The following is a 23,413-nucleotide window of genomic DNA, read 5'->3' as shown; positions in this document are numbered from 1 at the left end:
CCCCGGAACTACACTACCCAGAAGGCCGGGGAAAGGAGAGGCGCAGCCTGCCTTGTGCGCGTGCGCGGTTCCCTGGAAACTCCGTTACCCAGAAGTCCCGGGGAAGCGGAGCCGGAGGCCCGTCTCGGGCGCAGCCGCGGTGCGGCGGGGCGGGGTCGCGCAGGCGCGGAGGCGGGGCTGGGCCCGCTCTGGTTGTCATGAGAGCGGCGGCCGCGGCCCGGGCGCTGGTCGTAGGCTGGAGGGACTGCTCTTCCCCCTCCACCGACGCTGCGGCTCGCGGGGGCTGGCGCGCCCGGGGCTGCGAAGTCGGCGCTACCTGAGCTCCGCCGAGGTCGCGGCGCTGCCGGGGGTGGGCGGAAGGCTCTGGGGGTCGTGCGGGAGCCGAGGTCCGGCGGCCTTCCGTCCTGACAGGTACCCGGACTGGCCGGGGGCGCGGGCGCGGGGCCGGGAGCACGGAGGCCGAGCGGGCTTCTAGCCCGGGCTCGCGGGGCTGGGCCCGGACTCGGGCCGCGGGGCCGGCGTGCGGCGGGGTGAGCGGGTGCGGGCGCTGCCCGGGCGTGTCCAGCCGCTGACCCGGGGCGCGGGGCCCGGGGCGGCGCTGCCGCGCGCTGCGTCACGGCCCACCCACATCGGCCCCGGGGGCGCCTGCGCCCGGTTCCCTGTGTCCCGACCTCGCCTTGCGGGACGCAGGGCCGATGGTGACCCAGAACGGCGGGGCTGGCCGGCCGGCCGGCCGAAATGCACCAAGAGCGTGGCTCTGCCCGGCACAGGTTCGATTCGCCTCCCGTTCCTTGGTTATTTTGAGCCTCCTCGGCCTCAGATGTGCTCAGAGGCGCTCTAAACTGTTTAGATGACCTGACCAAAAATCACTTAATTTTGAACCTTTCTGTTTTCTTGAAAAGTGGGAACAAGTTGTCTCCCCTGGTCTTGTAGCAAAATGGTCAGGAGTTGCTAACATGTTTCAGCTTAATTTGTAGATGCCAGCTCCCGCCCCCCACCCCCACCCTGAGCCCCAGCCCCAGCCCCAGCCCACTGGCTTGGAGAAGCCGACTTCAGGGAAGGAACCCCTCCGAGGCAGCGTTCTCCCGGCGAGGGGGACTAGCCCGTGTAGTGAGGGACTCGGGGACACATGTGCAGGCTGGCCCTGGCCAGGGTGGGCCTCGTCCTGCACTAGGGCAGTCAGCGTCCCCCGGGCTGAGCGCTGAGCACTGTGCACAGCTCTGTTTCTCCCCAAACGTGGTGGTGGATTCATGGAGCCTGCTAGCAGCACCCTTCCCTGGGCCCAGCATCTCGCAGAACACGGAGACCCTAGGGTACCAGGTGGAAGGGCTCTGGAGGGGCGGCCAACGCGGGACCCTGCTCAGATGTGCCCGGGCGTCTCTCCCACTCGTTCCGGAAGGCCAGCACTTCGTTTTGCCTCCATTGAGGCAACACGGCATTGTGGACACACGCTCTGCGTGGGTTTCAAAGGTCCCGTTTGAGTGAGTCTGAGCGCCAGAGCAGAGGCTGATGGGGCCTGGCCGCCTGGCCAGCTGGGAACAGCCCTGCCAGCGCGTGGGGCTCCCTGGCTGGGTGACCCTGGGCCTGGGCCTGGCGGTGCCTCAGCTCCCTGGTCGGTGAAGCTGGGGCGACAACTGAACGTGGGTCAGCTGTCAGGAAGGTATGTGTGTGAGTCCAGAGCTAAGGCCAGCCGCTGGCACGCAGAGTGCGCCCCGGACCCCCGGACGTGCATGCTCACGTGGCGGTGCTGAGGCTGCTGGTTAAAAAGGCCCCTTTTCTCCTTGTTTTTGTGTGACTTATGGACATAACTGGTTGGATTAGTTTCTTAACCAGTATAAAAATCTTTGTATTTCTACATTATTCAAAAATTTTGTCTTCAACCTAACAAAGCTCCCAAACTGGAGGACTGAAAACGCTGCATTCTGACGGCTGGGCGTTCACAGTCGAGGTGTGGGCGCGGCCGTGCTCTCTGCCGGGGCGCCCACCTGTAGCCTGCGGGCACACGCAGCCCGGGGTGGCGGTGCTCACGCAGCCCAGGGTGGTGGTGCTCACGCAGCCCAGCACAGAGTTGTGAGTTCACTTAAAGCAGTGTGAGATTTCTTCGTGATGACCTGTCACACTGTATCTACCGTGGGGCCCAAGGCCAGTCCCCTTCCAGGGTGGCCCGGGGACGCCGGAGGGTGGACACCCCTGCACGGCTGCAGGGTCGGCGGGGGGGGGCCCTTCTGCCTCTTCCGGCCTCTGGTGCTGTCCAGCGGTCGTCGGAGCTCCGCGGCTGGCAGGTGCCTCGCTCCGGTGGCCTCACCGTTGTCACGTGGCCTCGTGTGTGTGTGTGTGTGTGTGTGTGTGTGTGTGTGCACGCGTGCACGCACGCCCATGTCTCTCTTCTGATCAGGGCGCCAGTCATTTGGGAGCAGGGCTGCCCTACGCCAGCAGGACCTCATTTCAGCTTTTGTTGCATCTACAAACGTCCTGTTTCTAAATAAGAGCCCACTCACAGGAGGCCTTCAACGTGTTCTCGGGGGTGGACACAGTTCAGCCACAGCACTGATTGAACTTTTTCGACCTGCATTTGGGAAAAGCTAAAGTAACTCTGAAGACACCGGAAGCAGAGTTAGAGGCTCCCGCGAGAGGTGCCTCACAAAAAACAGAGTTTCCCGGTCGCTCTGTTTCAGCGAGGCTCGCACTGGCCGGTCTGGCGCAGCGACGTCGGCGCGTTGCCAGGCCCCCGTCCCCTGAAGGCGTGCTTCCTGCCCGTCGGAGCGGCCGGCGCCCGGGATGCCGCACAAGATCGGATTCGTCGTGGTCAGCTCGTCCGGGCACGAGGACGGCTTCAGCGCCCGGGAGCTGATGATCCACGCCCCGACCGTCAGCGGCTGGAGGTCGCCAAGGTGGGCCGCACAGGGGCCTGGGGCTGCGGGCGGCTCGGGGAGCCGGGGTCCCCTTGTGTCACCCCTCAGGTGTCAGAACTGCGGGGCTGGCGGCCGCAGCCTCGCCCGTCTGGTTGCGTGCCGCGTTGGTTCCCTGCTGCTCGTGTGTTTGAGGAGAGTTTGCTGACCTTTAACCCAAGTCCACTTAAGAAACGTGCAGACCCCGCAGAGGAGGAGCGGGAGGATGGGGGCCCTCCCCCGCCCGGGTCAGCACGGCCCCTGCGTCTGGGCTCTGTGCGGAGCTCTGGGCTCTGGGCCTCTCAGTGTCGTGGCTGTGCCCCAGGCTGCAGTTGCAGCTCCCTGCTTCTGCGTGACACCGGGCTCCCACCGGGAGTCTCCCAGACCCGTCGGGCGTGCTCGGTGCTCGAGCAGCGTGATGCTAGTTGGCGTTTTTTCTGAAGGGCGGGTCTTGCCCTGGGCGGGCTTCGGCGGAGGCGGGGTCACTCTGCTGAGTGGCCCGGAGCCTGGTCGGGCCGTGCGCTGTGGGCACCACACAGCCCCCTGAGGCCAGCTGTCCGCCCCCGGGGCCCAGCACGCCCTCCCTGTCCCCGCCACTCCTGTGGCTGTGTGTCATAGTCTGGGCTCCGCGTCACACACCTGTGGCTTGTTCGTGCTCACTGTCGCTGCTGGTGAGTTGAATACAGATCCCGCTTAAGATGACAGCGGGTCTTCCTTTTGGCGCTTTCTGAGGGGGCCCAGCGAAGCGGACCCCTGTCCCCGCCCGAGTTCCGGAAGAACTGAGACGGGGAGCAGAGGGTCACGCAGACGGGGTGATGCGGCCCTTTCACTGCTGACACCTCACAGCGGCGAGACGGACGCTGGAGAGGGAGGGCTCTGCCTGCCGCCCAGTGTGCACCACGGGGCTGGGCCGCCCCGGCCGCCGCCACTCGCCTGCCCCAGGCCAGCCGGCTGCGGGGGTGGGAGGGACCTACGGGGCGGCAGCGCCCCCTCTGTGCATCCCCCGCCTTCCAGTCCCCCCAGTCCCGCCTCTCCCCGGGCCAGGGGCCGTGCAAACACCCTGCCACAGCCTGGCCCCCTGCACCACGTCTCCCCACACAGCGGCCGGCGTCGGCGTGGGTGAAGGGGAGGCAGCCGTGTGGCCAGGGACTGCTTGGGTCACGTGTGCACATGTAACCAGCACGGTTCTCCCGTGCTCGGGCGTGGTGCAGGGCCCTCTCCGGGCCTGCCCGGCCCTCGTGTCAGCAGCGAGCTTCCCGGCCACCGCGCAGGGAGGGGGACGCCATGCAGAGCCGCGCTGGCTCCGGCGGGGTCTCCTGACTGGGGCTCGGGGTGGTCCCTGAGGCCACCACCTCGCAGCCGGTTCCCGCAGGAGAGGACGGGGGCTCTGTCGGCCCAGGGTAGGGGGTGCTCGGGCGCCCCCAGGAGCAGCCCCGCGGGGAGGGAGGGCAGCGCGGGTCCTGCCTGGCACAGGGGAGCCCCTCCAGCGTCCTCCTGCCTGGGAGCTGGAAGCGTCTGGAACCCGCAGAGGGCGAGGTGCTCCCCTGAGAGCGCAGACCGCCCCGCCAGCAGCTGGAGCCCGGGTGAGGGCTCTTTCAGTGCCGAGTTCGTGTCCGGAGAGCGGTCTGGAGCTGCCAGTTAGTCCTGGGAGACGTCTGCTTCACTTCCCAGTCAGTTGGAAGGGTGCCCTCGACCCACCCGTAAGCCCTGCGGCTGCGTGTGAACAGCTGAGTCCGACGGCGTTCCAAGGACTTCAGAAATCACACAGCTTCAAGCTTCTGTCAGTCGTCTCCGTTTTCTTTAAACAAGTTTGGAGCTTTTTGTGTTTTGCTTTGTTTTTTTAACAACAAAGGGCTCTTTTCCTCGCAGAGCACTAACAGTCCTTGTGCCTAGACTGACCTCACCACAGCGTCCCCTGCAGCTGCGGGCAGTGCGTGTCCACGGCAGCTGTGTGCAGCCGGCGGCAGGCGCGGGGTGTCCGTGTCGCGGGTGGTGTCCGCCGGCTGCACCCCTCTGACGACTGCGCCGCGTGGAAACTCGGCGTCAGGGAGTGCCGGGGGAGGCGCCCCCAGAATGCGTCCCCCGCATCCGCCCGCAGGCACCAGCCCCCTCTCGCCCCCCCCATCCGCCCGCTCTCCCGCCCGTCCCTCTGTGGCCCTCGGAGCTGCGCACGCAGCAGTGCCCGGTCGCAGGTGCCCGTGGTTCAACCACGGGGCAAAAACGTTTAAACGGAACAGCCCAGAAATACACAGTTCACAGTTGCACATCTGTGCTGTTCTGAGCCACGTGATCAAGTCTCCAGTTGTCTCTCCCGGGCGTGAACCGTCCCTCTGTCCAGCGTCCCCACGCTGTGGGCACGCCCCGCCCGTCGGTCCCTCAGCAGCCGCCTCGGTGTCCGACGCGCAGCCACAGCGTCTCGGCGCCCGTGTCCGCACCTGGTTCTCCTTGCGAGGCCCTCGGCAGGACCCGGACGCAGGGACCCAGTCACAGTGGGACTGCTGTGACAGCCCAGCTCCCTGCAGGGGCCGGCGCTCCCCACGGCTGTGGGGTTTCCCCGGGTTCACGTCCACACGGTAATTCCCCACCTCCTGGGGTCCACGGAGCGAGGCTGCCCGGGCTGGGAGGAGGCCGTGTCACCCAGCAGCAAGCCCGGCGGGAGTCCGGGCTGGGAGGAGGCCTGCTCCTCCTGTGGAAGCGTCAGGGTGGGCTGGGCCCTGCGTGGGTGGGGGTAGCTGGGGCCGTGGTCCGGTAGTGCTTTCCAGATTCCTGCAGGGAAAGGGAAGTCGCCACCGAGATTCTAGGGAGGGACTCAGCCACAGCAGCTGGAGCCCCCGAAGGGCAGGGGAGTCCTAAAGCCCCAGGGCGGACAGGCTGCCCAGGGCCTGGGGAGAGGAGAGCCTGGAACCCAGCCCGGGGCCCAGTCCAGGTCAGGGGGCGGGGCCCTGGGGGAGGTGGGGCCGGGACAGGGAGCCCCCTGGGGGGGGTGGGGAAGGGGGTGCTAGAAGTCACCCTGCGGACTGTCACCGCTGGCTCCTGAGGCCTCCTGAGGGGTGGTTGGTGGGGAAGGCAGCTGGGAGACTGGGGGCAGCCCGAGGGGGAGGTGGGGACACGGAGGGCTCTCTCAAACTGGGGCTTTCTGGAGCGTGTTTTTGTCTAACAGGGGTGGACTGGGAGTGGGGGAGGCCGGCTGGCTGTAGCGAGGGCCAGCTGGGCGAGGCTGGAGCAGGGCACCCGCGGATGGGAGAGTTGGACAGCAGCCTCGTCCAGTTCTCAGAGAGTGACTGCTGGGGGGAGGGGCAGAGTGAGGGACGGGGCCGCGAGGCCAGTGGGCAGCGGCGCCGAGGGCAGGGGCTCAGGTGGCGGCAGGGCCTCTCCCGACCGGCCGCCCTCGGGTGCGTCCCCTGCCCCGGATGCCCCGGATGCCCGCCAGCTCCAGCACGGCGCCCCCGGCCGGGGTCGTGGTCACTCCCCGGGAGGCCTGTGCCGGCGCGGTGGCTCTGCCGCGTCCAGGTTAGGGTCCAGTGCGCTGCGTCGCCTCCTGGGAAGCGGGAAGCCCCAGCGTGGACGGTGCAGGGGTCTCCTCCAGACGCTGAGCATGCATGGGGGGGCACGCTGGACACGGGCGGCGGGCGCTGACCGGGGCCGGGCCCTGCGAGCCGGGCTTTCCCTGAGGTGTGTTGGGGGCTCCCGCGGGGAGTCCCTGGGCTCCGTCTCACCCGCCGGGACGGCCGCCAAAGAGGCATGCATTTCCCTCGTGGTGGACTTCGGGGCTCCCTGCGGCCCCATCCCGGCCACCCCGAGTGCCGCTCACGGGGGGCGGGCGGGTCAGGCCCAGTCCTAACTGCAGGCCTCCAGTCCCACCGTGCAGCGTTGGGAAGGGCCGGAGGTGTCCTCGTCCCCTCGTGTCCTGTCACCAAGGACGGGGTGGGGGGGGGCTCCCAGGGGGCCGGGGAAGGGCCGTCATCACATGGAAACCAGCCCGTGTCTGCCCCCAGGTTCTGCCAGTTCCCACAAGAGATCGTGGTGCAGATGGTGGAGCGGTGCCGCATAAGGAAGCTGCAGCTGCTGGCCCACCAGTACATGATCCCCAGCAAGGTGGAGTTCTACGTCAGCGAGAGCCTGCCCGAGTACTTCGCCCCCTGCCAGGCCGAGCGGTTCCGCAGGCTCGGGTAGGCGGGGCCGGGAGCCCGCCCTCTGGGCCCCCTCCTCCCCCCACCCCCCGGGCCAGCCAGCGGGGCGCCACCACAGTGCCTCCCAGCCCGCCCACCCTCCCTGTACACGCAGAACTCGCCGTAAGGGGACCCAGGAGAATCGCGCACCCGGGCTTTCTTCCCGGGGTGCTCACCCTAGACCCCCGCCCCCCCGTGCTCACCGAAACCCGCCTGGTGCGTGGGGACGGGGCCCTTTCCCCGGCCAGCACGCTGTCCCGTCCACACGGCCGACCGTGCGCCCTCAGGTACGTGTCCCTCTGCGACAACGAGAAGACGGGCTGCAAGGCCCGGGAGCTGAAGTCGGTGTACGTGGACGCGGCGGGCCAGTTCCTGAAGCTGATTTTCCACCAGAACCACGCCAACAAGTACAACATCTACAACCAGGTGCGACGCCCGCCCGGCTCCTCGAGGGGCCGTGGGGCCTGTGTCTCTGCGGAAAGGCGTGCTCCACACGTCCTTCACGGGGGCGTCCAGCTCTCGGGGCTGTGGGAGCCGCGGGAGCCGCGGGAGCCCTGGGCAGGCCGTGGGCTTGGTCCACCGCGGGGTCCCCACGGGCCGGGGGCTCCTCCCCCTGCAGTGACAGTCCGCGCTGTGTGAGCCTCGGCTTTCATTCCTTGTCCGGTCCACCAGGGTCCTCGCATGGGTGAGGCCCGTGCCTGACCTGGGGCCGGCGGCTCCGTGAGAGCGGGCTCTGCCCTGGCCGCAGGCCGTCCCGTACACCTGAAGGCTGCGGGTTCGGCCCCAGGTCGGGCCACACGTGAGAGGCAACCCGTCGATGTTTCTCTCGCACGTTGATGTCTCTCTCTCTCCTCCCCCCACCCCCACGTTCCCCTCTCTAAAATCAGTAAGCACGTCCTCAGGTGAGGATTAAAAAAACACAAATGAGGTTTCTAGCTGTTACTGTTTAGCACCCTTCCACCTTTACGGTGGCCACTGGGGTCAGCGTCAGAACCATAGCACGTGTGACGGGTGACAGCCGTCGTCGGTAGTTCTGCCCGGGAGCAGGTTCCACTGCGTGTCGGCGTGCGTCATCCCGTGTGCCCCCGGGCTGGCCGTCACAGAGGGTCCGCGCCGTCGCCAGCCCATCACGCTCCGCTTCTGCCGGCCCCTCCCTCTCGTAGGTCGCGCTGGTGGCGATGAACATCATCGGAGACCCTGCGGACTTCGGGGAAGAAAGCAGCCCCGTAAGTGTGGGAGGTGCCCTTTCCAAAGAGGAGAATTTACTTCTAACGGGAGGGAAGGGTTTATTGTCGTCACAAAAGGTGTCTTAGAATCTTTATAAAATCGACTATGAGCAATTCAACTTTTTTCTCTTAAAGCTTTTATTTATTTTTAGAGAGAGGGGAAGGGAGGGAGAGAGAGAGGGAGAGAAACATCCGTGTGTGGCCGCTTCTTGTGCGCCCCCTACTGGGGACCTGGCCCGCAACCCAGGCCTGTGCCCTGACTGGGAGTCGAACGGATGACCTTTTGGTCCACAGGCCGCACTCAGTCCACTGAGCCACCCCCGCCGGGGTGTAAACTTTCTTTCCCTCGAGAGTCCTGGCTGTCCCCCCACGAGACGGGGGTCACTGACACTTGGCAGTGTCCTTGCGTCACACCGCCCCTAGCGGGGGCTCTGGGCCGCTTCTCCGTCTCCTCTGAGGCCCTGAGCGGAGCTTGCCGCCCCCACAGGCCTCTCGAGAGAAGCTGATTGACCACTACCTGGGGCACAGCGCGGAGGACCCCGCTCTGGAAGGCACGTGTACGGGGTAAGGGCCCACCCCCACCGCGGCGACCCTCGGGGGCTCCTCTGCGTCGGCAGAGTGCGAGTCGCCTCCAGGAGGAGGGCGGCCGAGAGCCGGCTCCGCCTCCCACGGGGTCGGGTCGGCCGCCCGGGGGCACGGTCCCACCAGACGGTTTCTGAAGCGCGTTTGGAAGAAAGACCCGCCGGCCACCCGTTGGTACCTCGCTGGCACCGGCAAATTCGCGGGTGAAAGTGAAAGGTGTTAACTGACCCAACCTAACGGTTATTAGACTTTCAAACTTCGTTCTTTGAAGAAGTGAGAAATACACATCATACCAGGTTTTCTTTTTTAAGATTTTGTTTCTTTTTAGAGAAGGGGAAAGGAGGGAGAAAGAGAGGGAGAGAACAATGTGTGGTTGCCTCTCACACGCCCCCTACTGGGGACCTGGCGCACAGCCCAGGCCTGTGCCCTGACTGGGAATCGAACCGGCAGCCCGTAGTTTCACAGGCCGGCAGCACTCAGTCCGCTGAGCCGCACCGGCTGAGGCCATGCGGTTTTTGTGAGTGCGGTTTTCACCAGCTCCTCTCCCCGTCGTTCACAGGGGTGGGGCCTGGTCTGCGTGCATCCAGCATTGGTTTTCTCCCGTCCCCACCCGACTCCCACGCACTGACTCCCACGCACTGTCTTGTCCCCTGGGCCGCGGGCAGAGCCCGGCACGGGCCACCGAGTCAGGGCCAGAGCACATGCCGTGCGGCCTGGCACCCCCTGGGCGGCCCTGTGACCTGAGGCCATGACGGTTCCGGAGGCAGGGCCTGCCGGGGACCTGGTCCCAACTGTGCCGTCAGCACTGCCCCCGCAGGGCCCCTCCCCACGGTCTCCCGGAGCGGGCCCTGGCTCTCACGCGCCGGGTCCTCCCGCAGGAAGTCTGACTATATCTCCCCGCTGGACGACCTGGCCTTCGACATGTACCAGGACCCGGAGGTGGCGCAGATCATCCGCAAGCTGGACGAGCGGAAGCGCGAAGCCGTCCAGCAGGAGCGGTACGACTTCGCCAAGAACCTGAAGCAAGCCATCGCTGACCTGCAGAAGGTGGGCTTCCAAAGGCCGTGACCGGGTCACTCGGGGCCCGGCGCCCGCGCGGCCCTCTGCAGGCGCCGCCCCAACGACACCGGGTGTGGGGGTGCCAGGGGCCCGAACACCACCGCGAACTCGCGGCGTTTCTCAGATGCTGGTGGGGCCCGGGCAGCACAGGCTCGGGGGGGGGGGGGGTCGGGTCGTGCCTCCCGCCGTCGCCACAGGGCATGCCCGCCGGGGCCCAGCACCCCCGCGGCCCGCCTGGCCGAGGGACAGCAGGCCCTGTGCCGCAGGTCGGGGAGCGGCTGGGCCGGTACGAGGTGGAGAAGCGCTGTGCGGTGGAGAAGGAGGACTACGACCTGGCCAAGCACAAGAAGCGGCAGATGGAGCAGTACCGCAGCCGGGCCTACGCGCAGCTGCGGCTGCACAGCCTGGTGGACCCCGAGCTGGTAGGCACGCTCCCACGGGGAGGGGCCCTGTGCCGCTGTCCACAGAGCTGGCCACCGCGCCGCGAAACCTGATGGCCGTGCCCGGCGACGTTGGCTCCCGTGTGCCCGCCCCGGGTGGCCGCGGCCTCAGCGGGCACCAGGGGGATCCACAGTGGAGCAGAAGGGGGCCCAGGGGGGGCAGGGCACCTCGCTCCCCCATGTTTCCTCATTTGTGAGGCCGAGCTGCCGACAGCCCCACCCCACATGCCCCGGGGAGCGTGCGGGAGAGCAGCCGGGGCCTGGGCTGGCGGCGCTGCCCTGAACTAGGGCCCCCCCCCGGCCCCCCCCCTCGGCGCGGGCAGCTGTGTGCACCTGAGCTACAGAGCAGCAGGCTGGGCCCCAGACCTGGGGGCAGGGAGAGCGGACCAGGGCCATACTGCTACCCGCCCTCCAGCTGAGTGACCGGGCTCACTCCTCCACCCTGCGTCCCAGCCTCCCCGTCACACTCCCCAGGGGCAGCGGTGGGCACCAGCGAGATGCCTGTCACCACGCCCAGCGCGCGTTGTGAGGATGAGGGGGCCCTGTGTCTGCAGACACGGAGTACAGAGCACAGTCCTCCAGTCCGGCCCCGGTGCCGTGCCGCGAGCTGTGATCCCTGCTGAGGTGACCGCGCACGAGTGCCCACGGCCACGCCGGGGCTCGGCGTGCCTGTCACTGTGCGGTGCACGCGGTGGCCGTGCAGGCCGGTGAGCGCCGCGCCGCCCCTGTGGGCCATCCTCGGTGCAGACAGCCACTCTGCCCCCCCGCACGGGGGCCCCGGGGGTCTGGGGTGCGGTGGCCGAGGGAAGGGAATGTCCCTTTGTCCCCAGGTGCAGAGGCCCTTCGACGTACCGCTGCAGCCCCTCGTGCGTCCTGGAAGCCCTCGCCGCCCGCCGCCGCCGCCGCCGCCAGAGGAGAGGGGGGCAGAAACCCGGCTCGCGGGACCCTCCCTGCAGGAACAGCCCTCGGCGCGCTCCCCGGACGGCGCCCCCCAGCCCCGCACTGCGGGCCCGCCGTCGCCGCCCGCCCCACACGCTCGCCTCGAGGCCCACGTAGGTAGCGCGGTTCGGTCCCAGGTGGGTCGTCCCGCAGACACGCGTGCGCCCTGCCTCCTGCCGGGGGCTCTCCCGGTGCAGGGACCGTCGGGGCGCAGAACAGCCAGACCCCGTCCTGTCCGGCTTCCGGCGTGGGCAGGTCAGTGCTGAAGCCGGAACACGGTGACATAAGTGACCAGCACGCAGTCACACGGCCCTGGGGGCCCCTCTGCAGTCCGACAGGCCGGGCCTCCGCCGGCCGCTGCCCCATCCCCTGAGGGGGGCGTGCGGCGTCTTCCTGAGCTGCGGCCGGTCCCCCGTGAGGGCGCACAGACGCCCGCGGAAGGGCCCGCTGGCGGGAGGGCTGGGGCAGCTGGGGCAGCACCCACCGCCGCCGCCGCGAGAGGCTGCGAGGAGGCCGGCCGGAGAGCCGGGAGGCCTGACGGCACCTCGTCTGCTGTGTCTTCTCGCCGGAACACGGCACCGGGGCTTGCACGCGCCCTCGGTCGGCTGGGGGTCCGCGCGGAGCTCGCCAGCCCCTCCCTCCCCCGCAGCGCGAGCCCCTGCCCTATGACGAGCGGCCGCTCCCCGCAGCCCGCAGGCTGCCCGGAGCGGCCCCCGGGGAGCCGGACAGGAGTGACGTGGACGCCGGCGAGGCGCCGAGAGGGGGCGCTCTGGGCGAGCCGGAGCCCCTGACGGAGAAGGCGCTGCGGGAAGCCAGCTCCGCCGTCGAGGTGCTGGGAGAGGCCTTGGTGAGTGAGTCCAGCACAGCTGTGCATGTGTGTGTGTGTGTGCGTGTGCATGGCACACGTGCCGTTGACGGGCTCTGACCTCCGACCCCTGCCCCGTGACCGAGTGGCATCCACAACGTCCCGTCCTCGAGGCCCTGCCCGGCCGGCCGACCGCTGCCTGTGTGGCCTTGTGAGGGGCTCTGTCCGTCTGCCCGTCCGTCTGGGGTCCGGCCCCTCCCCTCCCGCTGCGCTCCCGCGTCCCCAGCACCGTCCCCCACCTTCCAGGAGCCCAGCCCTCTCAGGGGCTCGCACAGCAGGGCAGCCCCAGCTCTGTGCTCCCGTCCCCAGCGGGGCCCCAGGCCTCACGGGCTCGGGCCCCCTGTCCGTCCGTCTGTCCTGGCGCAGGGTCTCCGCAGAGCCCTCCTGGGCTCCAGGTTTCCCACCAGCCCGCCGCGTCCCTAGCAGCCCCTTGCTGTCGGGTCCCCACACCCGAGCACGGGGGCTGGAGGCCAAGGGTGTGAGGGTGCGCCCACAGCACGCTCTCGGTGGCCTGTCCACGTTCTCCCGTGGCTGGGCGGAGGGGAGGGCCCGGGGGAGAGCCCCGCGTGGGACGGTGACGGCGCTTTGTCCTCGTGAGCCAACCGGGCAGCCTCCAGCCCGTCGTCCGGAACTCTGGGCGGCGGCAGCTCCACCATGAGCCTTCGCCAGCGTGTCCCCCAGACAGGCCCCTCCCGCCCCCGTGAGCGCCAGCCTGTGGCGGGGGGGCGCGGTCCGTGCTGGAGAAACGGGACAGGGCGGCGGCCTCGCCCGGGCTGGCGGGATGAGGCTCTCCCGGGAGCTGCCCCCACTCTGCGTGGCCCAGCGCAGTCTCGGGGCTACCAGGGAAGGAGAGCGATTGCCCTCTCCGAGCGCACGCACGTGCTCTGGAGAGGCCCGGTGTCGGAGCCCTCTTCCGCGGTGGCGGCGGCGGCGTCGCCGACCCGCCCACCGAGGGAGCCGGACTCTGCTTGCAGGTGGCCGGGGCCTACTCCAAGACGTGGTCGCACCGCGAGGACGCGCTGCTGGCGCTGCACGAGCGGCTGGCGGGCCTGCCCGCGGGGGCCCAGCGGGAGGAGCTGAAGAGCGCGCTGCGGGCGGCCGTCTTCCTCGTTAGGAGGGCCATCCGAGACATCGTGACCCCGGTGAGCCCCTCGCCCGCGGGCCCCGGGGTCCCCCCTGCAGAGCCCTGTCCCTCCCCGGGGTCAGAGGATCCGGGAAGCCGCCCGGCCACCGGAACCACCGTCAGCTCCCGCCTCACTATCCCTGGGAGTGAAGGCTCTAGAAACGCCGTCAGTGGAGGGTCCGGGCGCCAGGTGGCTCGGTCGGTCGCGCTGGCCGTGAGCAGCCCCTGCCGCTTCGCGCTCCTCGGAGCCGGGGCTCGGGGGCCTGTTCCCTGTGACCCCCCCATGAGCGTCCACCTCAGGGTTTACTGTTCGGAGACCTGGGGCGCCGGGGTGGGGCTGCGGGGTGGGTGCCCCCAGGGGGCCGGCCTGCGTCTGGTTGCGGGCTGCTCGGCCCCGGCCAAGACGGGCAAGGGCTCCCAGCCCTGCAGAGAGCAGAGCGGGCAGCTGCTGCAGGGGCGTCCCAGCGGCCCCCCTGCCTCTGTCGCCCCCCAGGTGTTCCAGGCCTCGCTGAAGCTGCTGAAGATGATCATCACCCAGTACATCCCCAGGCACAGGCTAGGCAGGCTGGAGACGGCTCACTGCGTGGAGAGGACCGTCCCCGTCCTGCTGGCGAGAACCGGGGACTCGTCCGCTCGTCTGCGGGCTATGGCCTCGAATTTCATTCAGGTAGGACCGTCCCGGTCGGGGGGGCAGTCACCGCCTCCCCCCCCCCCCCCCCCGTATCGCCCTGCGTCCCCCCTCCAGAGCCGACCTGGGGGAGCGTGTGCGACCGCGCTGCCCGCCCGCAGCCCCCCCCCCCCCCCCACCCCCGACGCAGGAGTGAGGTGCCGGTCTCTGCAGGAGCTGGCCCTGTTTAAGGAAGTGAGATCTCTCCAGATGGTCCCGTCCTACCTGGTGCAGCCGCTGAAGGCCAACGCCTCGGCCCACCTGGCCCAGAGTCAGATGGACCTGCTGGCCCGGCTGCTGAGGGACCTGGGCACCGACGGCACGGGCTTCACCGTGGACAACGTGATGAAGGTGAGCGCGCCGTGCGGGGGAGAGGACAGACGGAGAAGACAGTGGGTGGCGGGGAGGGACGGAGGAGTCGTTGGGGAGGGGTACAAGGGAAGTGAGCTGAGAGGCAGGAGGTGGCAGGCTCAGGTGAGACCCGTGGGCCGGTGCTCCTGGAGGGGCGCGGCGCCTGGCAGTGACGCCCAGGGGTGCACGGCACGCCGAGACCGTGGACGTGAGGGAGCCCAGGAGGAGAGAGACCGGGCGCCCACAGGCCCTTCCCGAGCGTGTGGCGGCAGCCTGAGACGGGACACAGACCCTGGGACACGTTAGTGGGACAGGAGGCCCCAAAGCAGTTAAAATGCGTGAAACTTGAAAATGTATGGAGGACAAAAGGAAGCCAGTTCCGCTGATGTGCACAGCACGGCGTGTGTGCTCACACCTGGGGCGTGCACACACCTGGGGCGTGCACACACCTGGGGCGTGCACACTGCACGGTAAAGGAAGGCGTGGGGGGCAGGGCGTGCCCGGCCGTGCTGGCCAGCTCCAGGAGAACCCGCTTGTTGCCCGGAGACAGCCGGGGGCCCGCAGGGTGGCCAGTGTCCCGTTGCTAAAGGCAGAGGCCGAACGGAACGCGCAGCTGTAGCGCTGGCCGGCCTGCAGGGTCGGTGCGCCCAGGCGGGTCCGTCTCCTCGTCTCCGTGTCTGAGGTCACTGAGGACACTGACCGCCTGTGGAAGGGCGTGTGGCCCGGGCAGAGCACGGGTGCAGCGAGCAGAGAAAAGCACAGCACACCCTCCACGTCCAGCCTGGCCCCTCGTGCGCGTGTGTCCGGCCCCCCCCGCGGGGGAAACTCCGTGTCCCTAGTGGCTGCAACTCTGGGGCCGTTTCCTCCTCCGTCCGTTGTCCAATCCGCGTGCTGTGCCTCCAGCTCTCGTCGAGGTGCTGGACGGACGAAACGGCCCCCGTTACCCTGAGAAGCAGTAACAGCAGCCCCCCCCGCCCCCCGCGGTGTCCAGTTCGCAGTGCGCGCCCTGGAGCACCGGGTGTACGAGGTCCGCGAGGCGGCGGTGCGGGTGGTCCTGGACATGTACCGGCAGCACCGGGCCCCCGTGCTGGACTACCTCCCCGCGGACGACAGCACCGCGCGCAGGAACGTGCTCTACAGGACCGTCTTCGAGGGCTTTGCGAAAATCGACGGCCGGCCCACCGACGCCGAGATCAGGGTGGGTCCCCTCCGTGACGTGACGCTGCCGTCCCGGCTGGCGAGGCGGCCTGACGGGGTGAGCCGCGTGTTCGAGGAGTGGCGCGGGCGGGGGACGCGGTGAGGACACGCCCCGCCTCATCTGTCCGGAACGTTCCTCACGGAAGCCGGGAGGCGCGCATTGCACCTTCGTTCCGGGACGGGTCTTAGTGACCCCCACAGTGCACGAGAAACGCGTGTGTCCCGTGTCCCCGGTCTCCCAGACCGCCCCCGAGAGCTGTTCTAACGGGACGACAACCTTCATGCCAGGCGCAGAAAAGAGCGGCTACAGAAGAAGCAGAGAAGCAAAAGAAAGAAGAAATTAAGGTTCTACAAGGGCAGTTGGCAGCGCTGAGAGAAATGCAGGCCGAGTTCCAGGTAGGCAGGGTCGAGGGGGCCCGAGTGCAGGTGGGCAGGGTCACGGGGGCCCGAGTGCAGGTGGGCCAGGGTCAGGGGGGGCCCGAGTGCAGGTGGGCCAGGGTCGAGTGGGGCCCGAGTGCAGGGTTGAGGGGGCCCGAGTGCAGGTGGGCAGGGTCACGGGGGCCCGAGTGCAGGTGGGCAGGGTCACGGGGGCCCGAGAGCAGGTGGGCAGAGTCACGGGGGCCCGAGTGCGGGTGGGCAGGGTCACCCCTCCCGGGGCGCACGCTGGCGAAGGGAGCTGACCCCGGGGACAGACCCTTGCGCTCAGCGGCCACCTGCCTGACCGGTCCGGCTTTGTGTCCCAGGAGCAGGAGAGCGGCGAGGCTGCCAAGGCAGAGGCTCCGGGTACGTCAGGCGCGCACTGCGGAGGTGCGCGTGAAGCCACCTCGGCTGGCTCGGCGGGTGTGGCTCACCTGCCGTGTTTCAGGTGTCGGGGCAGACTGTGAACGCTCCACCTTTACTCACTTGTGTTTTTTAAAAGACTTTGTTCCTTTTGAGACAGAGGGGAAGGGTGGGAGGGAGGGAGGGAGGGAAACGTCAACGTGTGGTTGCCTCCCCAGCACCCCCTACTGGGGACCTGGCCTGCAGCCCAGGTATGTGCCCTGACTGGGAATCGAACTGGCGACCCTTTGGTTTGCAGGCCAGTGCTCAATCCACTGAGCCCCACCGGCCAGGGCTATTAATGTATTTTTTTTTAAACACGTTTCACATCCGATGTGACTAACTTAAAAAAACGGGGTGGTCAGGAAACATGTGGAAAGGGTTTCCACGGACAGCTACTGAGGCTGCCGTCTCTCTGACCTCCCCAGCAGGTCCCGGGAGAGAGGCAGCCCCGCCCCGTGCTCCTGGCGCTCCGGAGAGCCACTGCCTGGATAAGTGAGTAGCGGGCCTTCGCGCCCCCCCCCCCAGGGGATGGCGAGGGACCGCCCCGTGAAAGAGTGGGGCTCGAGAGGGCGGGGCCGGGCCGCTGCGGGGGGGGCACGCGCACGCACTGCGGAGGGAGGGGCCGCGGAAGCCGGCCCGCCCCTCACGCCCGCGCTCCCGCCCGCGCTCCCGCCCGCGCTCCCGCCCGCAGCCTGTGCATCTTCTGCGGGGAGCGCAGCGCGGCCTTCACGGAGGAGGGCCTGGACCTGCACTACTGGAAGCGCTGCCCCATGCTGACGCGCTGCGAGCACTGCCGGCAGGTCAGCGGCGGGGGGAGCGGTGGGCGTCCGTCTCCCTCCCGTTTGAGGCTGCCGCTGCTTTGTCTTTGGAGTGTGACGTGTCTGCAAATGCGCGCCCGTCACAAGCCTCACGGCTCCGAGAGCCGTCGCAGGGTAGACGCCCGCGCGACTGCACCCGGCCAGGAGGCCTCGCAGTCGGAGCCGCACGGCCCGGGTCTCCCACGCTGCGAGTCAGTCAGCACCGCTGCCCCCCGAGTTCTGTGCAAAAGGGGCGTACGCTGCGAAATCACTTTGTGTGGCTGGTTCCCTCATCGCGGTGTGCCCGTCCGCCCTCCTGGTCGGGGAACGCGGGTCGTGTGCGGCTCGGGCCCAAGGATAACGCTGCTCTCGACTTGGGGGTGCGAGACCCAGCCGCGGCGCACCCCGGGCACGGACCCGGCGGGCCTGCCCTGCTCGGCTGCAGCGCGCGCACCCTGGCACCCGGGCGCGCGGGACTGTCTGCGCCCGCCACCGGAGCGGCAGTGCTGCGTGCTGCCTCGCCCGGCTAGGGGATGCGAGTCCCCGGCTGTGGGAGGCCGGGCTCCCGCCCGGCGGCCTCTGGGCCACCTGGCTGCCTCTTCCATGGGGCACCTCCTAGTCTCTTGCCTGTTTTTAAGTCGGTTGCCAATTTTTTTTTAACTCACTGGTCTTCATTGTTTATGCACCTGACGGGGGCCTGTGCGGGGCCGCCGCCCACTCCGGGCCGGGCCGGGCCGTGTGGTCGTCCTGCGTGTCTCTGGTGGACACAGCCTCCCACCGGCACGCTGCCCCCCTCACCTCAGTCTCAGCCAACGCTGTCTGCGCTGGGTTTGAGGAATGTCCTCCTGCCCCGACCCCAGCCCCAGCCCCAGCCCCGCTCTGACGCAGCTGGCTTAGCACCCCTACCGCCGAGGGCCCTGGGGAGCGCGTGACCGCAGGGGCTCGGAGCGGTGGGTCCCAGCCTCGGCCGACCTGCATGCCGACCCTCGCCTCCAACGGCAGGGGCTCTGATGACCACGGGCATGGGGGACGGGTGCGCCGGCGGGCGTCCCCGGTGTCCCGACGGCCAGCCTTGCCCTGTGTCTTGGAGCCAGGTGGTGGAGATATGCGGCCTGACGGAGCACCTGCTGACGGAGTGCGACCGCAGGGACGCGTTCGGCAGGTGCTTCCGCTGCAGCGAGGCCGTTCTGAAGGGCGAGCTGCCCGGGCACCTCAGGACCAGGGACTGTCACCGTGAGTCCCCAGGCCCGCCCCAGGGAGGGAAGGCCCCGCCGCGGGAGGCCGGCACATCAAGGGTCTGCGGGCCGCCCTGGGCACCCCTGCTGCCCTCCCCAACCCAAGCCCTGCGGGAGTAACCGAGTCCCGCCTCTCGGACCCCGTTTCAGCCGCCAAGCCGGAGAAGCTGGCCAACCGGTGCCCTCTGTGCCACGAGAACTTCGCGCCCGGGGAGGAGGTGAGCGCCCCGGCCGCCTGCGCCGCGGCCTCTGGGAAGGCGCGGCGGGGACCCACGTTTCCCAGCCTCGGCTGGCTCTCCCCCACGTGTCAGGCCCCAGATCTCGGCGGGGCTGGACGCCACAGCGCTCCGGTGCCTCTTGATTGATGAAAGTGAGCCCGATCCAGTTTGGAAATCCTGCTGCCTGCCCGGCTCCAGGCTGTCCTCTGCCCCGTGTGATCGGAGTGGGGTCGGGCCCTCCGTCCCCACCTCCCTCCTACCCTTCCCCTGCCCTGCTCCTCTGGGGCCCGAGCCGGGGGCAGGGGCGGCTGGAGGGAGTCAGAGCTGCCTGCCGTGTGCCCAGCAGCGGGTGCTGGGACCTGCTTCGGCCCAGCTGCTTCCGCTCCAACCCGCTGAGTCGCCGCCCCTCACCCCCGTCCCAGCCCGGCCCGAGGCGCCACAGGGCTCTGGCTACCAGCCCCGCCCCGCCCCGCCCTGCCCTGCCGCTTCGTGTCGGCCACAGGAAGCCCGGGACCCACAGCGGCCCGGCTGCCCTGGCTGTCCTGTGGCCCTTTACGTGCCCCTCATCCTCCCAGAAAACATGGGACACCTAACAGGACACGGCAAAGGCCAGCGCGGGCTCCCGTCGGGTCCCATCGCCTCCTGAACACAGGTCACCCGCCCTCACCCGGGCGCCCCCTCCCAGACTGCACGTCACCTCTCCGGCAGACGGCCACTGCGGTGGTCGCCGGCCGTGACCTCGGGGTCAGAGTGCGTGCTCCCCAGGCCCAGGGAGGCCGCGCACCGAGGCTGGCTGCGCTCCCCCCTCCGCGTGCTCTCTGCCTCGCTGCGGCACGAGGAGCGCGACCCCCGGCGGTGTGGGGCCCTGTGTCCGTTCTGCGGTCACTGCCCCCAGCTCGACGCACGTTTGGGTTCGCCTGCGTCGTTTCCTGCCCGACCTCAAGTGCTCTGAGAGATGACGTCCCACAGCCGGGCAGCACTTGTGGCTGGCCCCCCCGTGTGGGAAGTGGGGGTCCTCAGGGACCACACTGAGCGGCCACCCTGCTCTGCCCGCGTCCCCCGCGCCCCTAGAGGTTGTTTCCAGCAGACTGTTTCCTCGTCGTCCTGGGATAGGCCCCCGTTTTCTTGCTGGCTGTCGGCTGGGGCCGCCCTCAGCTCCCAGAGGCCACCCCAGCGCCTGCCCCTGAGCTCCCCGAGCCGCGTTACCCGCCCGCTCGGCCCCAGGCGGCCACTCTGTGCTGCGGCTCGGGGCGGGAGCCACGGTGCCGGCGCTGGGGAGGGCGGGAGGGCGGGAGGGCTGGGTCCAGCGCAGTCCCCACAGTGCTCAGCGTGAGGGGCAGGCCCCCGCCCGGTGTGGCTGCCTTTCTAACCGCAGGCAGCATGGGGGGCTGTGAGGGCCCCGGCCGACACCCCGCCCCTCTCGTTCCAGGCGTGGAAAGCCCACCTGATGGGCCCCGCGGGCTGCACCATGAACCTGCGCAGGACGCACGTGCTGCACAAGGCCCCGCCTCCGCCGCAGGGTGAGGACCCGCCCCTCCCCTGCCGCCAGCCAGGGGGCGTCCCGCCAGCAGCTCTGTGTCCTGGCCCTGGGCCCCCGAGTGGTCACTGATGGCAGACTTAGAACGCTCCGCAGGAAAGGGGTGTTTCTCGTAAGAAAACTTCCTCGCCAGAAAGCCTGCGGTGCACCCCACTTCAGGGGCGTGAGGAGGGCAGGGGCGGCCAGTAGGGGCGGCCAGCAGGGGACTGGCCGCTGTGCGCGTCTGCCCGGCGGGGCGCTAGGGCTGCACACGCACGCCCGAGGGGACGGGAGGCTCACAGAGGGGCTGCCTGCAGCCACTCAGCCAGGCCATGGCGCTCCGGTCAGGCGGCTGCCCGTTTCCCCGTTTCCAGAACCAAGGGTTCAGATCAGAATGTGGGCCGTGGTAGACGGTCCAGGCCTCCTTCCTCCTCCACCATCGCGCGAGTGTGTGTGTGCGCCTCTGCGGCCACCGCCTCGGGGCTGGGTGACCGCTGTCCTCTCCTGACCCCGCCGTGCAGGCTGGCCCCAGCGGACGAGTGATGGGAGTGTCACTTCCCCTCCTGCCCTCCCCCTCCCCAGTGTCTGCTCACTCCCGGCCACCCACGCTGTCCCCGTAGCTTTGGGCTCCGGCTCGGGCATCGGCCTCCCCTCTGACACGGCGCCTCTGCTCTCTGTGCCCGTGTCCCCCGCAGGCAGAGGCCCAGCCGCGGCCAAGGCCGGGAGCTCGGGGCCGAAGGCGGGAAGCAAGATCCCCACCCCAAAGGGGGGCCTGAGTAAAAGCTCTGGCAGGACCCTCACGAAGCGATGACGCGACGGACCTCTGTCTCCTCGTCTCTGTGGGGACCGAGCAAATATCCCCCGTGAAATCTCTCCTAGAAGCCATCTTCGGGGGGGGGGGGGGCACATGCATGTGCTGCGCTGCTGGCCCCAGGGGCGCCGTGTGGGGACGACCCGAGAAGCGGCCTCCGGAGCTCGGACCCGGCCTCTGCGGCGCACCCGGAAACAAGCAGGTCTGTGCCGCCCGCAGCCGGGCCGCCCCGGAGCCGTGTGCTGCCCGGGGGGCCGGGAGCAGGTGGCGGGCGGCCGGGTGGGCGTGGGGCGGGGGTGCCCGGTTTCCGAGCTGGCTGCGCTGGAGACCTGCGTGTGTCGGTTGCCCCCGCCTCCCGCGGGGGCCGGTCTGCCGGGTTGGCGGGCGGGGCGCGAGCGTGTGCTCGGACCCCCCCCCCCCCCCCCCCGGCAGCGTCTGCACGGCCCGTGCTTCCCTCCGAGACAAGGAATAAAGGTTAAGAAAACACAGCAGCTCCTGACAACCGGTCCCTCCAGCACTCACGCCTGGTGTCCGTCTCCCCCCGGCCCTCTGAGGACCACGGTGGGGTCCGGACTGTGCGGTCCCCTTTCGCACACACTCCGTGTGACACTGAAAGCCAACGCACCGCTCACGACGGCGAAACCAAACTCGAAACCCGTCTCCTGCCCGCTCCGGACCAGCCCCACGCACGGAAGTGGTTCCAGCGCCTCCTCTCGGGGCGCCTGGCGCAGCCGAGTCCGGGACCTGCTCGCCACCCCCGGCCTCCTCCCGCCCAGGCCCGTGCGCCCCGGCGCCCGGCCGCCGACACCACAGCGAGCTGGCCCTCGGCGTCCCGTCCTGTGGCCCGACGCCGCGGTCCGCTTCCTCGGATGCCGAGATAGTTACAGAGTAACCCGTTCGGGCCTCAAAAACGCGTTGGCCGTTTTCTAATCCGTTTTCGAAGTACAGATAAAACACTTTCAAACAGAATAATGAGAAAAGTTAACCAAGAGATTTATCTTTCCAGTCAAAAGTTTTAAGGCGTACATACATGTTTTCCATATATTTTAACTTACAACTATTTATAAAAATACTTAGTTTCTAGTGGTTGACAAAATTGGGTGCATTAGAAACAGGTTAGCCTTGCTGGTTACCAAAGAATCGCGCGTTTGTGGCGGAGCGACCCAGGGTGGCGGCGGGCGGCTGGCAGACGCCGCACAGAGTTGCTGACTGTTATGGCGCCGGAAACAAAGGCTAGAGACGTCCCGGGAACCGCAGGTGCGCCGGCCGTCCGAGAAGGTCTGACTGCAGGTGGTCTGACTGCCGGTGGTGACTGATAGCTGAATTTTTTCATGACTCTGTTGTGGGTATTTAACAACATTTATTTCTATTTCATACTTCAGAATATTCTACCTAATTTAAAAGAATTGTATCTATAAATGGGCATTAGAATACAATTGTAAATCCTTTTGATGAAAATTTGCAACTGTTTGATATTTTAACATAGTTTTCTATTTGTTTTTATTTCAGGTCAGGTGCCAGAGTTATAAAATATCTGAGTAATATATTTTTGTTGCTGTTTCAGGACTTAGTTCATTCACCTGGAATATATTAATATAATAAAAAGATCACTAAATACTTGTCACTTTCATTTTGAGGTTATAATTGGTCCTAAAATAAGTTGTCAAAATGAATTTACTGCTGAAGAAGTTAAAAGACTTTAAGCTTCATGTAAATTAGAAAAAATTACCGACCAGTTTTACCCTGTGGAGGAAAACCAGTGTTCTGTGAGCACTCGCACTGCGGCCGTGAGGGGACTAGTCCGGAGTCTCTGCGGGCTCACCCTGTAAAAGGGGGTGTGTCTACCAGCGGACCAGGCTTTTTCGCTTTTCAAATAAGGAAAAATGCAACACTTTATCTGTAGGTTTGTAGAGTGGTTTTATGCTTTTATCAACTTTGGTAACTGTTTCTACTTTAAGTTACAATGTAGTGTTGTCCTTTACACAAGTAGGTATTAACTTGAAACTTAGAGCTTCACAGTTCAAAGTAGCAAAAATTACTTCCAACATTTTACCCCACCTGGGTCGGTGGGGTGTGGGGGGAGGGGAAGCCTGTGGCTGCAGAGGGTGCGGGAGTCACGTGCCATGTGTGATCTCCGCGGAGGACTGGATCAAGGTGGTCCCGTAAGTTTTGTCCTTCCTCCAGAGTGCACTCTTAGTACTTACTTTAATATATATATATATATATATGTATTTAAGTTTAGAGGGGGAAGGGAGGGGGAAAAGAGAGGGAGCGAAACATCAGTGTGGTTGCCTCTCGAGCGCCCCCTACCGGAGACCTGGCTGGGACTCGAAGCAGCGGCCCTCTGGTTCGCAGGCCAGCGCTCAGTCCCCAGCGCTCAGTCCCCTGAGCCACACCAGCCAGGGCAGCACTTATTTTTAAAAGGGTCCTGGAAGCGGCGGCTGTGTTATCCTGGTAGCTGCCTCGCCATCCAGGGCCTGTCTCCCGCGTCTCTGGTGGCATCGTTCT

At 67.6% G+C, this 23,413-nt stretch overlaps 1 protein-coding gene across 6 annotated transcripts; it reads left to right on the top strand.

Annotated features, from left to right (window-relative positions):
• The first annotated feature begins 167 nt into the window (after positions 1-167).
• Positions 168-22,520, top strand: CEP104 (centrosomal protein 104). Of its 6 annotated transcripts, none has more exons than XM_045858770.1 (22): positions 168-411; positions 2,676-2,891; positions 6,884-7,057; positions 7,345-7,483; positions 8,221-8,283; positions 8,771-8,847; positions 9,744-9,912; positions 10,191-10,346; positions 11,195-11,416; positions 11,953-12,150; positions 13,143-13,310; positions 13,785-13,958; positions 14,169-14,309; positions 15,301-15,564; positions 15,795-15,902; positions 16,250-16,313; positions 16,757-16,820; positions 17,020-17,128; positions 18,220-18,358; positions 18,511-18,578; positions 20,008-20,098; positions 20,790-22,520. In XM_045858770.1, the coding sequence occupies exons 2-22, from the start codon at positions 2,779-2,781 to the stop codon at positions 20,903-20,905; spliced, it is 2,817 nt and encodes a 938-aa protein (XP_045714726.1). In that variant the 5' UTR covers positions 168-411; positions 2,676-2,778; the 3' UTR covers positions 20,906-22,520. The 6 variants fall into 6 exon arrangements, with proteins under 6 accessions (XP_045714726.1, XP_045714728.1, XP_045714727.1 ...); XM_045858772.1 differs by having other exon boundaries at positions 14,133-14,309; positions 15,301-15,507; positions 16,250-16,289; positions 16,754-16,820; XM_045858771.1 differs by having other exon boundaries at positions 14,133-14,309; positions 15,301-15,507.
• The last annotated feature ends 893 nt before the right edge of the window (positions 22,521-23,413 follow it).

Source organism: Phyllostomus hastatus, unplaced genomic scaffold (assembly GCF_019186645.2).
Source record: "Phyllostomus hastatus isolate PE091 unplaced genomic scaffold, TTU_PhHast_1.1 phas_scaffold_182, whole genome shotgun sequence".
In the NCBI taxonomy this organism is placed as follows: Eukaryota; Metazoa; Chordata; class Mammalia; order Chiroptera; family Phyllostomidae; genus Phyllostomus; species Phyllostomus hastatus.
Note: the sequence above shows the minus strand (reverse complement) of the source record. Positions and strands in the feature narration are given on the sequence as shown.

What these genes read in the sequence shown, in the direction of transcription:
- CEP104 (XM_045858766.1), top strand. Translation starts at nt 2,779, where the DNA reads ATGCCGCACAAGATCGGATTCGTCGTGGTCAGCTCGTCCGGGCACGAG. An exon ending in ACGCTCGCCTCGAGGCCCAC is followed by an intron (nt 11,417 to 11,952) that starts GTAGGTAGCGCG and finishes CCTCCCCCGCAG; the next exon opens with CGCGAGCCCCTGCCCTATGA. An exon ending in TGGCCTCGAATTTCATTCAG is followed by an intron (nt 13,959 to 14,132) that starts GTAGGACCGTCC and finishes CGGTCTCTGCAG; the next exon opens with GAGCTGGCCCTGTTTAAGGA.